We start from the raw sequence: 15,522 nt of genomic DNA on the forward strand, positions 1-15,522 counted from the left end.
ATATTTTTTCCGATCGTATTCATTTCATAATAAAATTGTGTGAGTGGACAGCTTGTCGAAGTTTATTAGATTTGCTGAACAAATGTTCTCATGTAGCAAAAAAAATCAACATAAAGGTCCGAAATATGTTTTATACTCCTCCCATAACACGTAACATACATTACAATGGTAGCCACAACGAACATACTGTAAGTGTAATTGATAAAATTGTTGTGTTTGTACTGAAAACATCATGGCGGAAGAATCATGTTAACAATTCCTATTGCACGAACGGTTCGTAAAATTATAAAACCTAAACTTTGTTGCCTTAGCATTAGAATCACGGCAGTCGTTTGATGCAAAATAACTGTCCACCAACAATGTGTATTTTGGTACTGGTATTCATTATGGGTTCAGGCATAAAAGCACATGCAGAAAAGAGTTCTGAAGCAGAATTATTGCGCAACTTTAGGAATGCAATTATATTATTCCACGAAAGAAAGAGTACATATGTTTTTATGCAAAACTAATAATATTTTTAAAAATACCCATAAAAAATTAATATCAATAGGCCTATATAAATGATATAAGTGTATTATTTAGCATGTGTCAAGCAGAAAATATTATGTAAATGAACAGTTGTACGCAACGGCACATATTAAAATGACGTCACAAATGAAGCCACACACCCAATATGCCGATTGCACTTCAGTATGGAAAATATTGACGTATCTGTTCCTATTGTAAGTACGTAGAAATTGAAAATACATATTGATAATTGACAACGGAGCGAAAGTTATAACAAACCGTTATTGATGTAATAGATGTCAATGGAATGGCCTAAGAACCGGCAGTTTTATTAGTATTTGATTTTGTTGTAAATATTTCACTTTCACTGTATTCAGAACTGTATTCAGAACAACTTGTATTTAACTTTTAAGTGTGGTGTAAGAAAAATAAGCAGTAATTATATTTAATTTCATTTATTATTTTTTTACATATTTTCCGCATTAATCAAAATCCTTAACAACTGAATATAATAACAATAATTGCGTAATAATTTACATGCACAACAGGGGGATTTTGTACATATTTACATGAATTTCACATAATTACTTAAACGATATCAGAAAATTCATCATTTCAATATTGCAAAATTATGACTGGCATATTTACATTTTAAATACATTCAGCATTAATTTACATTTTTTGTATAAACAATTACACTTTCAGAGATCATATCCTACCCTGTAAAAAAGTACACGATCCAATATCACAGTTTTATTTATAACAAATAGTCTTAACACCACGAGCAGATAACTCTGGTTTAAAATGAACACAGTCACAAAACTTTCTATCATTGAATGTCACAAGAAAGTTAAATTTAAAGCACCAAATATTGCACTCCTTAGAATTATAGCACTCTTATACGGCCATCCTGTTACGCAGACGTGATCGACTAAGCTGGTTCCTGAAATGACGCTAATGCCGTCGGAGAACCAGACTGCTTGCAATGACCTTGACCTCGCTGATGGACCTTAATCGGATATATAGCCTGAAAATGAAAATAAATTTATCTTATAAGAAACTGCTACAGATATTGAATTAATCAGATGACAAAAGTTACTAAATTTCATATGCAAGTTTAGCAGCAATTTAACTTTACATTGAAAATAGCCCTGACAATGTATGCCAGTTTCCCCCAAGAGATTGTTACCCGAGCGAAAACATCGATATCTAATAGTATTATACTGATGCAAAACAATTGTTTTACTTAAACATTATAGTAATGTTGAAGAAAAATTTCAACATACCTTTTGCCAAGAGCAATTCTGCACAACAGCACCGGATCTCGGTATCATCTTCGGTTCTGGTCAATCGCCGTGGTAACGTCTAACGTCACAGTTCAAACAAAACTGGGTTTCAGCAGCCAAGGTTGACGGACCCTGAAGAAATAACAAAAGTTTGTTAAATTCGTTCTAACATAAAACAACTCTTAGACTTAAGTATCGTGGTTGTAATTTAAAACACTGTAGTATAATTATTCATATTTCGTTTAACTCTAGTTAAAGATCAATGCAGTCTATGTTTTAATTTTCCAGTAGATCTAGTTCGTATAGTTAAATCTAACTTCTTTCTTGTGAGTTATTCAACTGGAAAAATAAACTTACCCATAGGTCGGATGGGATCCCCTTCCCCGTTGTGTTGTCTTATCAAACCAGACACCCTCTAAGTGCGTGAGCATTTGGCGGCGGAGACCGTAAGTCCAAGCTCACATCCTCGTGGTCAATTGTATAACTCCCTGACGTTGTTGTAGACAAATCATCATCTTCCTCTTCATAGGTCATGTAACTTCGGTCAAGGTCGCTTGGTGGTGGCGGGAAAACGGGTGGTTTTGAAACCGGAAATACTTTATGCCGGTCGAAATTGTTATCACTTTGTGTGTATGGTCCTCTGTTGAACTGATGAACACTTGGCTTATTTCTCGAACTGTTCCTATCGGTGAAATCACGAAGCTGGAGTCTATGTTTACGGTCGTTGTGAAGCTGCTGCGCAACCGGAAGTCGAGGACAGTTGTGATGACGTAGATCGGCAAGATTTAACCACGGCCTCGGCTGGTCGATGAAAGTGCTATTAGCACGTGGATTTCGCAAGTCGGACGGAAGCCTAATATCTGCAAGCAAAAAAAAGTCATGTTTATATGAGAAGCAGAACAAAAATATTCAAGAACATATCAATTAAACTGTTTTAATCTTGCAAAAGCTGTAGATCGATATGAAGATTCCCAAAAGACTTGCCTAGCATTAAAGTTCATGCACTCGCTTTAAGTTATGTGCATATGTTGAAATATGTGTTTTGATACAAATATCATTTTCCATTACACACGTACCATATTTGTAATATTATAAGAAAATTTTGTAAAATGCTTTACTGTGTATAATATAGATCGTTGGGTAAGAAAGCTAATCCGTAAAGAGCTATAATTACCTGAATCATGAGAGTTTGATAGACTGGCACTATGAATATCTGACTCGCTTCCTCCCCGTCCACTATCACTGGTCACAGTCTCACCGGAAGTGTGGGAATGATTATCGTCCAAACCAAACGCAGAAATAGTTGTGTGTGGCTGCAACAAAAAAAAAATGTTATTAATAAAGTTCTTTAGGATGTTGTCTTAGACAACCAGGTGGATTTACATGAAATATATTTATCATCAAGTTCTCATCAAGGTTCAGTTCTGGTAATATTCAACAAAAAAGGTTATTATTTTTTCTGTCGAAGATGCGATATGCTTTCGGCGTTTATAATTGTACTTGAGGTGAGGAAGATGTATCAGCGCCTGTATTCGGAAATTATTTGGATATATTTTCAATTATTTAAACTGAGTTCTTACTGCTATTATACATCTGTGTAATTACCTTGATAGATGTGTTTAGAAGTGTGCTATGTGACTTAAGAGTCTTTAGTTGGGAATCAGAACGAGTCTTGGTGTCAAAATGAGGCTTTCCATCTTCAGAACGAGGCGTACACTGTTTCATTTCATGCGATGAGTCGGAGGGTCCTGGAAGCTGTTCTGTTGAATGTCTTGTGATCGGGGAAGCCCTTTCTCTTGGAACCTTGATAAATATAAAAAAAAAACTCATTATTAAACTTCGACAAAAAAGTACAGTCATGTTCGCGACAAAATGTCTGTAACCATAAATAATGTTACAAACATGTAAGACAACCAAAATGTCGTTTTATTGGTTGTATGAAAATGGATCAAAACAATAACGACATGTTAGCTTTTACCACCAATAAATTAGTTCAAATATTATTAAGTGTTGTGTTATATCAAACGAAAACAGACCGCTGAACGTTTTCTGCTTCAGTTGCTTAAAGTAATCGTTTTGATATTTTATATGAAAACATATATGATTAAATAAATCATTACGGATTTTTTTTTACATTTCGTATTCGTGCAAATATCCATTGTAAGTCTTAACTGCAAATAAATAATAACTAACTAGTTAAAAGGCCTCCTAATGAGGACAAATTGTGATAATCTGACGACAAGCGACACTCGAGGTGAATGCATTTTGCGTATAGATTTTCGACACTTTTTGTGTTTAAAACGAAACTGAAGGTTAAAATAATCACAATTATAGCGGAATTGATAGACCTGTTGAAATATATTGAAAAACAGGTGACCACAATTTGATTTAATCTGTTAATCTACGTGTAAAATTTAAAATTTATATTTTAGAAAAGATATCGCTATTTAAACATGAAACCAAGAAGTTTTAAATCTACCAATAAAGAGTTAACATGTAAGTTTTGAAAATGAGTAGATTTGGAATTAAATTAATCTAATTTTTTCAAACCCCTTAAAACGCCCATATTTTCAAAGGCAAAGGGTCATTTTTTAACATGAATGTCGTTTTGCGTTCTATACTGTTCGTGAATCCCAGCCAAACGCTGAAAAGAATTGGTGAAAAGAGAAAAAAGTGAGAACGTCAGGTAGTATTTACACAACCTTAAATGTACATTGTTAGGAAACAATAGCTCCCAATTTGTTAATAGATTTTCATTTTTGTACAGGTATTGATTTTAATAAAACCGTGTGGACGGCTCTCTCTCTCTGAAATATTAATCCGCTAGTGGCAAATGAATTAATACATCACTTTAATTATCTACTCATGCCATTTTATTCCTTTTGTAAAAATCCTACAAAAGCAAAATTGAAAAAATGTTAATGTATAAGGCGTGAAATTCAAACAAACAGCAGTCCTTGAGTCGTACAACAATTGATCTCTGCGGTGCTAACCAAGGCTCGGTTTGCCTTTGATAAAGGAGGCTTTTTTATGATTAAACATTACACGACCCTTTTTTATTTCCCCTCTTTTTAATTTTTTCATAATTAATTAAAACGTATAATGGGGTAACAAACTATATAACCGATGATTTATGCCCTTTATATCGTAAAAAAAGAAAACACAAATTTAAACTAAGTTTGTAGTGTCTACTAAATAGATCAAAGATTCACGAAGCCCCAAAATTAAGACATGATCACCTTTTTCTTTTCTTTTTTTTTTTTTTTTTTTTTTTTGAAAATAGCATTTTTAGTTATTCTTCCCTTTGCCAGAATGCATTGTTAGGTAATCAATAGCTAGTAATCTAGAATTACTCAAAGGTCTGCATATTTGATGAGAATCCCAGGTTGCTCTTGTCTCTAACTGGTATATAATTCCTAGGATTAATTACGGTCTGATGTAAAGATAAGAGATTCAATGAAACTGTTACGACTTTGCAGAAACATAAACATTTGATACACCGCTTTAATAATTCAGAAGTTTCCTTGGCCAAACTCTTGATGTTTCGAAAAGCAAACAATATTATGTTACATCTTTTAAAACGTTCCTTTTTTATTCTTATTCAACGATTTCGTTTCAGATTTTCATTATTCCTCTGCTATATAGAAATTTTCAAGACAGTCGTTTGCACGAGTAATTCGGTCGTTCGATTTACCATTATAATACTCGTGCGAATTACACATTAAGCACGAGTTACTAGAGCAATTGTGTGTAAAATATTTTTGTTACTTAGGCCTATTGTAACAGTTACCTGAAATGCATATAGTATCAAGAGAAGTATCTCTTCTGCCGTGATTACAGCTAAAATTACACGCACAAAAAACGCTTTATTTATTCTATTATTTTTTTTATAACATTTTAGAATGTGTTTCCCTCACTTTATTATTTTAAGCGAAATAGACGCCGTTTGTCTGTCGATACTTGCAACTCTTGTTATCAATCAATAATTTTGAAAGGAATTTGAAGGTTCAAATAAGAAAAATCTTGTAACATCTTAAGTGCTGTTTTCATAGAAATACAAGCGACAAATTCAAAGATATAATAACAAATAAACATGAACATTTAAATGCAAAATTAATGTTTAAAATGATGTAAAGATTTTTATCTTAAGGAAATACCATTAAAGTTTCATTTCTAGTAATGTAACTCTTAAATTAAGTTAAATGTCACTATAAAATGAAATGGATTAATTCAATAAACATTCAAGATTAAAGGTTTACAGATGTCTTATGTGGTGACAAATACGTTTTGTAGTTTTCATGGCCTGGTCGTAAAAATATTCTATTTTCTTTTCTTCATTGTAGTGTACTGGGGGTGAGTCATCATATTTTCAAAAGTTTCGTTTATGATTTTGACAGTTTTTTGTATTCTTTGTACGAGAAAATTTTAATTGTCGCTCTTAAAATCATGCCATTCTGTTGAGAAATTCTAGAGAAGAATTTCAAAACCTAATGAAGTTTATTTCCAATCGATTGCAGGATGCAATATGCCATTTTAGTCGGTGAATTTAAAATATATCCTTCTGTGGGAATTCCTTTTTGATTGATCGTTAATTGGAACGACATTTAATCGAAAAGATACGATCGGAGAATAAAACTGTACAATTTTAAAGTTGAGAGAGCAGTGAAGTAGTTGAAACATTCACACAAAATGTTAACCTTTTTGCCAAACAGTGAGAAAAGATTTAATTTCAGATAATAATGGATATCAATAACACTTGTTCATAAAAAATAAAAGGTTATCCATTGATGAATCAGAAAATAAAAAAAAACTACATAAGTCGAAAGACATTTTTTTTTGCCTTGAGAGAAAGATAATGGTTAAACTTACTTTATGTTTTTCAAGGATCGGCGTTTCCATGTCAACGGTTGATGCTGTCATATCAGAATCTCTGCTATCGTTGCCATCGCTACTGAACGTTGTCATGGTCTCAAAAGGCGGTGTCTTGGTAATGGAAGTGCTCTTTTCGTTTATCCCAGATTCCATATCGGCAAATTTCACTCTTCTTTCCTTGCTTGGTTTCACCTTTTCACAGAAGGTTTCTTCGGAGCATGAATTGTCCTTATTCCTGAACCACTTTCTTTTTAAGATGCATATCACAAGCACAATTGTAAATACAAGAACAAAAGTGACGACACTTAAGGTGATCGCTATCAGAAGGTTTTCACCCTTAGAGTCGGTTACAGGGGACAGTGGTTGCTTTCTGGCGATGAAAATGTTCACTGATGTCGTTGAATACTGGCTCGGGTTACCTTTATCATCCACACGTAACAAAATGTTGTATATCTCTTCATCAGACGACTGTAGTGGACGAACTAGCGTTATTTCTCCGGTGTTACCATTTATTGTGAATAAATCTGACACGTTGGAGTTTTGAATAGTGTAAAACAATTCACCGTTTAAACCTTCATCAAGATCTAACGCTTTGATTTTAGCTACAACAGACTTTGGTAAAGTATCAGCCCTTAGTTCAACCGTGTAGTTTTCTATGTCTGGGAAGATGAACTTCGGCACATGGTCGTTCTTATCTAGCACGTGCACCACGACGTTTGTGGAAGTATTCAAAGATGGCATTCCATGGTCGTATGCAATCACTAAAAAGCTATAAATAGCACTTTCTTCACGATCAAGTACTTCTTTGGTTCTAATGATACCTCTCGAATCAACTTTAAAGGGCACTGACTTGTCAATATGGAAACCAAGCTTGGCATTGTCGTCGTCATCTGGATCTGAGGCAACTACGTAACTCACACTTGTATCAACAGCAACATTTTCCGACACATTAAACTCGTAAAACGGTTTCTCAAACATTGGAACATTGTCATTAAGGTCAAGGACGTTAATCATCACCGTTGCCGTGCTGGTTCGAGCCGGAGACCCGTTGTCTTTGGCGTATGCGTAGAGTTTTATACTGGACATCTTCTCACGGTCGAATACTGACTGGGTTTTAATCAAGCCCGACAGAGGGTCCATTGTGAAACGATAGTCACCTGTAGCCCATACAGAATATGAAATCTCTCCATTTTTGCCGATATCATTGTCTATTGCCGAGACCTGAACAATATCTGAATTCACTGTATTATTTTCAAGTATATCAACAAAGTAAATTTTCTGTAGAAAAATCGGTGAATGGTCGTTTTCGTCGATAACCTTTACGCTAAATTCCACAAAGGTAGTTTGAGGAGGTGCACCTTTATCATAGCAGTTAATTACCACAAAGATAAAGTCCATGCTTTCTCTATCAAGGCCCTTCGCAACCGTGACCTTGTACTCATTTACGTCCAGACCTTGAAGGGTAAAAACTTTATTATCGCTGTCAATATCACATGTGATTATTCCATTAGCACCAGTGTCTTTATCAATTACCTTAACATGTGCCACCACCGTTCCTAAATCCGCGTACTCCGAAATAGTCGCCATTCCACTATCCGAAAACAAGTTAACTTTAATCTCCGGCCGATTATTGTCAGAATCCAGAACGGTTACTACAACTATGGCCTGAGTCATCAATGGTTGTGTCCCCTTATCAGTAGCCTCGACGATAATTCTAAATTGTCCACCACTTTCAAACTTCTTATTTACATAAAGAATTCCAGTGGTTTCGTTAATAGCGAATAATTCCTGGATTTTGCCGATCTGATTCTTACTAAGACTATACACAATCTCACTGTTAATTCCAATGTCAGCATCAGTGGCAGATACCTGTATAATTTCTTCACCAACGTCCATTGTCTCGTTTACAGTTGCATTATACAATTTACTGGCGAATTCAGGTTCATTATCATTTGTGTCATCGATATTTATATTGACTGACATAGTTCCAGTCAGAGCAGGATTTCCCCCGTCTTCAGCAACAATAATCACACCGTAAGAGTCTTCAGTTTCCCTGTCTAAATCTCCCGTTATTTCAAGCTTAACACCAGAGCTACCATCCACGAATCGTTCATAAGATAGAGTAAAAGGAAAATCAAGAAGTGCTTCATTCAAGATGTAGTATCTCTGCAAAGAATAGTTCCCGGCATCTGCGTCGACGGCTCCGTCAAGTGACATTGACGATCCGACGGTGGCAACTTCTGAGATTTCAAGAGAGGTGAAATGTTTTGGAAATACTGGCACATTGTCATTTATGTCTTTAATAGTAATGTTCACTTTCAACGTTCTAAAGAAAGCACTAATCTGTGACTTTGCAACAATACTCAGAGGAAGAACACATGTGGTTTCATAAACACAGTTTGTTAATGATTCTCTGTCAATTACAGCTTTTGTATATAGAGAACCATTCTTAGAGTTTACTGTAAAGTATTTCTCATATGTTTTACCTTCATCTAAAACACTGTAAGTAATCTGTGAAAAATCGTCCGCCGACACCGTCGCCCGTAAGTTCGAGTCTTCACGTATATCACCGATGAATTTGCCTCTAGGTAATTCTTCCAGAATTGAATATTTTAATATTTCCTGGCCCAGGCACGAAACACAACACACAATACTGAAAACATACACACGTAACATCGTCGTCTTCCTATTTCTGGATCTGGTAGCCATTCCTTCTCCTTTCAACGTATCCCTTCGAAAATTAAAGTCTTCCTACACTTGCAGTGTTACACCGTCATTCGAAAATAAATAATGTTAAGTCTTAAAAAGTGCCCTCTCATCTACCGACAATTACAATGCTTTTGACCACTGTCCAGTTTTTGTCAATGCTAATATCAAAATACTACGAACAAATATTATTTATTCATCAAAACAAGCTCATGTAATTCTATTATTGTTGCCAGCCTGTACTCTCAAGTGGACGCCTTTGGCAAAACCTGTCTCTTTCAGTAGAAAATAAATAGTAAACCCTAATTTATCCTATTATAGAATAAGTCCACGTTGGTAAATGGATTTGTCCAAGATTACCAATGTTAGCTTTTTTACTGAATCATACAATATTGTCACTTCTAATGTCAAATAAGTACAAGTTAATCCAGTTATAATGTTATTATAATTCAAATTCCAATAGAGTTTATCAATCTTGTGTAAGAATTGGTTATGAGAAAAAAGTTTCGCCGCTGATATTTACATTAGCGAGTCGCACCTGTAGGCTCCGCCCGTTTCACAAATCAGCCAATCAGAGCGCGAACTTGAAATCAATACGCAGTGGAGCGGCCAACGAGAGAAATTTGAGACACGAGTGAGTTGCAAATTTAGATCTTATCGTTTTCAAGTTTTTGGTAATTTATCAGTTTTACTACATCAAGATTGGTAACTGAGATAATTAGGTATTATCTCTATGACACTTCCTACTTCACTGAATAATATTGTAAACGTCTTCTTTAATTCCATTATTGTCATTGTATCTTTAAAGTTTTATGTTGTTTATTTATCTTTGAACTTAAAAGATATTTTTCAAACAGATAACTGTCACAAAATATCATTAAGCCTTTTCCACTTTTGAACCTTTACGCAGGCGCCGCTTATTTTTTGTTTTAAGACATTTTAATATATAGCAAGTATAGTAAAAAGATTTTCTTAACGTGTATTGACTATGTTTTTGAGGCCGATTTTATCTATTTTAGGGCAAATTTCTTAAGAAGATTTGTCAAAATAAACTTTATTTTCATATTGCACTTTGCGATTATTCGGAGACAGAAATATATTCTTAAACAAAAGGGAGAAATTAAGTAAGGAAATATCATTACGAATCTTAGTAAAAATTGAAAATTTTCACCAGTGACACATCAAGCTATGAGCCAATCTGAATTCCATAATTACTAGGATATCCCCTAAAAAGCATGCAGTCAGAATAAAAGTACGTTCGATTTAGATAATTCTTCCCAACAATGCATGTAATCCATTTGATCCTAACTTATCTTAAAGTTCGGATGGAGTGAATGAGAGGGCATTAGTCCTCCTAAGTTTTACATTAGACACCTATCGAAAACCGATTACAAAAGTGATTTATGACCCTTCGTCATTTCTTACTATCAAATTGAAGAAACGGCTCAAGAACGTTGTTTATTCGTTTAAGGGTTCTATTTTCCCTCTAAAAATCGTGAGTTTCGAACAGTTACCGTAACCTAATCAACTGCCCGGTTGGGTAAATATTTGACCAGGCTTTGCATGTTAACAAAGTCGTGAGTGTTTCATTTGTTAGGAAATCTGCTCATTTCTGAGTGATTAATTGGGAAACATGCATGGCTATTTCTTCTTGTATAATTACAAAGAATGGGAGACATTTCATAATGGATAACTTCAATTCATTGATTCTGATGTTAACACAAATCGTTAACCCTGTCTGCTTCTATATGCACTAAAAGGGGCAAAAGTATGATAAAAAGTTTGTATCCAAGTTTTGTGGGTGCAGAGTGGGGCCCTTGGGGAAACCTCAATGTACATGTATGCTAGTAAATTTTTAACCTTCAAATGACGGCCAAAATGTCTTAAAATAAATTTAAATGAGGACCTTGGTTTTATGCATTTTAAAAACTTTGGTCCCACTGAACGATATAAATATTTTTGCACTATTCTTGACTTCGTGACCGAAACTTTTCTTATACTTTATAAAAAATATTAGCTGATTGGGCATGGAAGTATGATATAATCTTACGAAGACGGACTTTAATTCATACAGTGTATCATCCCTTTGAAAAATCAACCATAATTAACCTTGATTTTCTTTTTTGATATGCAACCTTAATTGTAAAATTGATATAATTAGGAAAGGAAGGTAACTATTTTGTGGTTATCTATTCTCTATTAGAAATCATATTTTGTGAATAGGTGTATCAATAATTACATTAAATTGAGGACACACATATGGCCATACTTATAGATGATATCAGTGTACAAAAAAAGGTGGAAGGACACAGCAGGTGACAATTTTATGTCATTCTATCTCTTTGAAATCACTTAATTACAATTAATGCAGTCATCATCATTTTGTCACCACTTAGTGTCAAAGATGAATTTTTCGCGTCTAGTCCTGATAAAACGTGTATTTAATGGCAGAATTCCGCCTTTACCTTTCTTATCTGTCGATTTTGATTGTACATACGTATAAAATAAAGCAAGTGCCATCGGATATCATTTCTTTTTATTTCAATGAGACTTGATTTTTATATCATATATATACGCATTTAAAATAATATATAAATTGTGTCGTCTGTCTAAAGTTAGCGTTTTATTGTTTCTGTAAATTGATATCTTTCCGAGTAAATACAAGATTATATTTTAAATTAAGTATGGCTTCACGAGTGAAGATATTATGTTCATGTAAAAAACAACTTTCTTTTTATTCATGTTTTGACTAAATTACCATTATAGTTTCCTTATCAGTGAAAAATATATTTGACATCGCTGCGAAAATACCAGATATATTTTACTCTAATATTTTAATAATTCACTGAAAAACATGTAATATCCCCTTTTAATTCGTTTTCTGCTGATATTTTTCTCTCGACCTTAGTAATATTCATATTTTGTATGGCTGAAATAATTTCTTATTTTGATTATTTGTTATGATGATTTCCTATTGATAACAATTGAACTATTTTAAAATATTACTGAAAGTTCACGACCCTCGGCTAACTTTGCGGAAATACTTTTATCATTAAATTACTTAATTAAAGGCTTTGTTAATAGGGATCATATTCAAATATCATATTCTTTCCTTAATCGTCATAAAAAAATTAAGTTCTAAAAAATAAATAACTATATAATATTCTTTACTTGCTGTTTAAAAAGTACATGAAATGGTTTACACTAACGCAAAAAAATAGGAGGAAAACACGAAATAAGGAATTGTGTATTTTCGGCAAAACTGTAAAAGACCTGTTTTTCTCACCACATTTCCATTAATCATTAGTTATTTATAAACAAATCAGTTAAACCCTTAAAGATTGACATTTTCTCACTACAACAACAACAAACAATAAATATAATGGTCACTAGATCTCATGATGTTTGTTACATGTCTTGATTGTGTATCATTTTTGGCCAATCAGTTATCCTTGGAAAAGTGCTTTATTCTTATTATTATACCAGATTTATATGTCTTTTACATGCAGATATATGTATAACTTCCGCTTATTATTATTATTATTATTATTATTATTATTATTATTATTATTATTATTATTATTATTATTATAGAGTATTTTTTTCTTATTCCGCGACACGTGAACTTGTACCGTCATGTTAAAACAGGCCTGTCTTGTATCGCCACGTCGTTACATTGAGGAAAAACTTCTAAAGTACCTGTATATATTAAAATTTCGTGCATTTTAGGGCCTTACCTCAATTTTTATCATTGTATTTATATATTTGTATAATAAAATCCGAAACCGATAACCTTACTGAAAAAAGGACTTGTTAAGTACGTGCAATAATGACCAGTATAATTATCTTTAAATAACATGGCATACATTTTTTCTTTAAAAATATGCTTAAAAAGTCATAACTGGTTTGATCACTGGTGAAATCTTCTTTCATGTTGCTGTAAGTTAATATTGCTTTTTCTACTTGTTGAAAAAGCGAAACTTCAGAAACTTCTTTTATACTTTGAAAAGTAAATTAAGTCCTCCCTGTCTCGCACTAGGTTGAGATAAAAAGTATCATAAATTTAAATAACCTACTAAATAATGTTCTTGACCACAGCACAAGTGTAAAAGTTATTTATCGCCCTATCACCTCCAAGTAATTGAACATTCTAGTTTAATTTACTCCGTAGTTCATGATGGGTCAGTCGGAAAATTAAAACTGATAGAAAAACGTTTAATCGTATAATCTGTGTAAAATTGGCAACAACATAATAATTTATAGCATGGATTTCCTTTTTCATTATTATAATTTTATGATGTTTTTCCTGAGATTATTTCTATTTTGATTTAACTTGGTACTATTTCTTCAAGGTAAATTACGCAAAGACGCAAAGTTTCTATCAAGATATAATTGAGCCGTGCCATGAGAAAATCAACATAGTGGCTTTGTGACCAGCATGGATCCAGACCAGCCTGCACATCCGCGCAGTCTGGTCAGGATCCATGCTGTTCACTTTCATTGTCTATTGCAATTATAGAAACCGTTAGCGAACAGCATGGATCCTGACCAGACTGCCAGAATGCGCAGGCTGGTCTGGATCCATGCTGGTCGCAAAGCCACTATGTTGGTTTTCTCATGGCACGTCTCAATTTATGTTTGCACTATTAGGGTTTTTGTCCAATCTAACATTTACCTCATATACTACAAAAAGTTCCACGTGTAACGTCAACATGCTGCATATCAATTCGATTAATATTTGATAATTTCAAATTTGATACTGATCAAATGAATAAATTAAATTTCTGTTTCCTGCCTCGAGAGTCTTTCATATAGCCTAGTACATATCATGAAATCGGTCGAGATTTGAACACCAGTACAAGAAAGAGTTTCCCTGTAACACCATATGCAAAAAGTTGGTCCAAAAAAAAGTATCTTATCATTAAGAAGTTGGTACAATATGGAAATCGTTATCTTTTGAAACGTTACGGCTGGACATAGAATGAAAAGCCAAGACAAGATGTGTCATATCACGTTGCTCATTAGTGCAGTGGATGTGTCGGGAGGCTGGCACGAGATTTCCGTGCAGCACATGCATGACCGCATCTGTCAGAGCAGGTATCTACATATCGTGAATCAATCAGTGCGGCATGATTGATGATGCTACTTTATCGTTAGTCTTTGTGGATGTTTTTCAAAAATGTAAATGAGAAAGATAAAAATGGTCAGTGGTGATTATTTTCCAGGCAGAAAATGATTTTCAGGAAATTTGAAAGCATCACTAAAGTGATGAATGTTCCTCACGCAAAAAGTGGTCATTAATTTTTTTTTCTCCGAAATGAATTTATGAAATCTGGTGCAATTCATCTCTAAGGTTTTATACGAGTAGTATTTTAAAGATGCACAGGACTCATCCTTTGAATATGTTTATTTTATATAAAAAGTATAATTGGATTTACAAAATTTAAAAGCCTCTTTTAAACATATTAAGACGGATACATTCTTAAGTTGCAGATATTTTTCCCGCATAGTTAAATGCCTTGAAACTTGAACAATATTGTTATTCGCGAGTTCAGTAAACTCGGGTCTCAGTAATTATATTAAAACAGAAAAAATTGTTTCATTGAAATAAAACGCAAGGTGATGATTGGTTTGGTAAAACTATTGGCAAACAGATATATTACATGTTTGAGAAAATCTCACTGAGCAATCTGTTTAAATACCGTTACTTAAAGTATTTGTTTTCTAAACGTTTCAAATGTGGGCAAACAAATAGATTGGAGCGGACAATATATCACTTTGAGCAATCCGAGCTGGTCCGACATCGACTCTATGGCCTTGTGGGTATGACATGGGACTACAATCCCGAGTTCTTGAAATCTTAACTTGACAAGTTCCATTTTGCCTTTGTTGTATTATTAACTTTGTGACATTTCATAAAAGACATGCAAGTAAAAAAATAAACTAAATATAAGCCGAGAGTTAAGCAAATACACATGCAATATCTTATTAGTAGCGGTGGCGGTGGCGGTGGCGGTGGCGGCATCATCATCACCAGTAGTAACAGCAGTATAAGTAGTAAAAACACATTTATATCACTCGTTTCATGTATATATGCACGTTTAGAAGTGTTTCAAAGAAGACATTCGAAAATGTTAAAAGGGATTATAAT

General features: G+C 33.7%; 1 protein-coding gene across 1 annotated transcript; it reads right to left on the bottom strand.

Annotated features, from left to right (window-relative positions):
• Nucleotides 1–946: 946 nt before the first annotated feature.
• Nucleotides 947–9,849, bottom strand: LOC123557335 (protocadherin alpha-13-like). The gene is made up of 6 exons (XM_045348752.2): nucleotides 6,663–9,849; nucleotides 3,399–3,596; nucleotides 2,968–3,106; nucleotides 2,151–2,653; nucleotides 1,794–1,925; nucleotides 947–1,534 (listed from the first exon to the last, which is right to left on the bottom strand). The coding sequence occupies exons 1-4, from the start codon at nucleotides 9,372–9,374 to the stop codon at nucleotides 2,193–2,195; spliced, it is 3,510 nt and encodes a 1,169-aa protein (XP_045204687.2). The 5' UTR covers nucleotides 9,375–9,849; the 3' UTR covers nucleotides 947–1,534; nucleotides 1,794–1,925; nucleotides 2,151–2,192.
• Between the last annotated feature and the right edge of the window lie 5,673 nt (nucleotides 9,850–15,522).

The sequence above is a fragment of the Mercenaria mercenaria genome, chromosome 5, assembly GCF_021730395.1.
Source record: "Mercenaria mercenaria strain notata chromosome 5, MADL_Memer_1, whole genome shotgun sequence".
NCBI lineage: Eukaryota > Metazoa > Mollusca > Bivalvia > Venerida > Veneridae > Mercenaria > Mercenaria mercenaria.

Coding starts and splice junctions, on each gene's coding strand:
- LOC123557335 (XM_045348752.2), bottom strand. CDS start 9,374: ATGGCTACCAGATCCAGAAATAGGAAGACGACGATGTTACGTGTGTAT. Junction 3,107..3,398: donor TTCTAAACACATCTATCAAG/GTAATTACACAG, acceptor TTTTTGTTGCAG/CCACACACAACTATTTCTGC. Junction 2,654..2,967: donor ATCAAACTCTCATGATTCAG/GTAATTATAGCT, acceptor TTTTGCTTGCAG/ATATTAGGCTTCCGTCCGAC.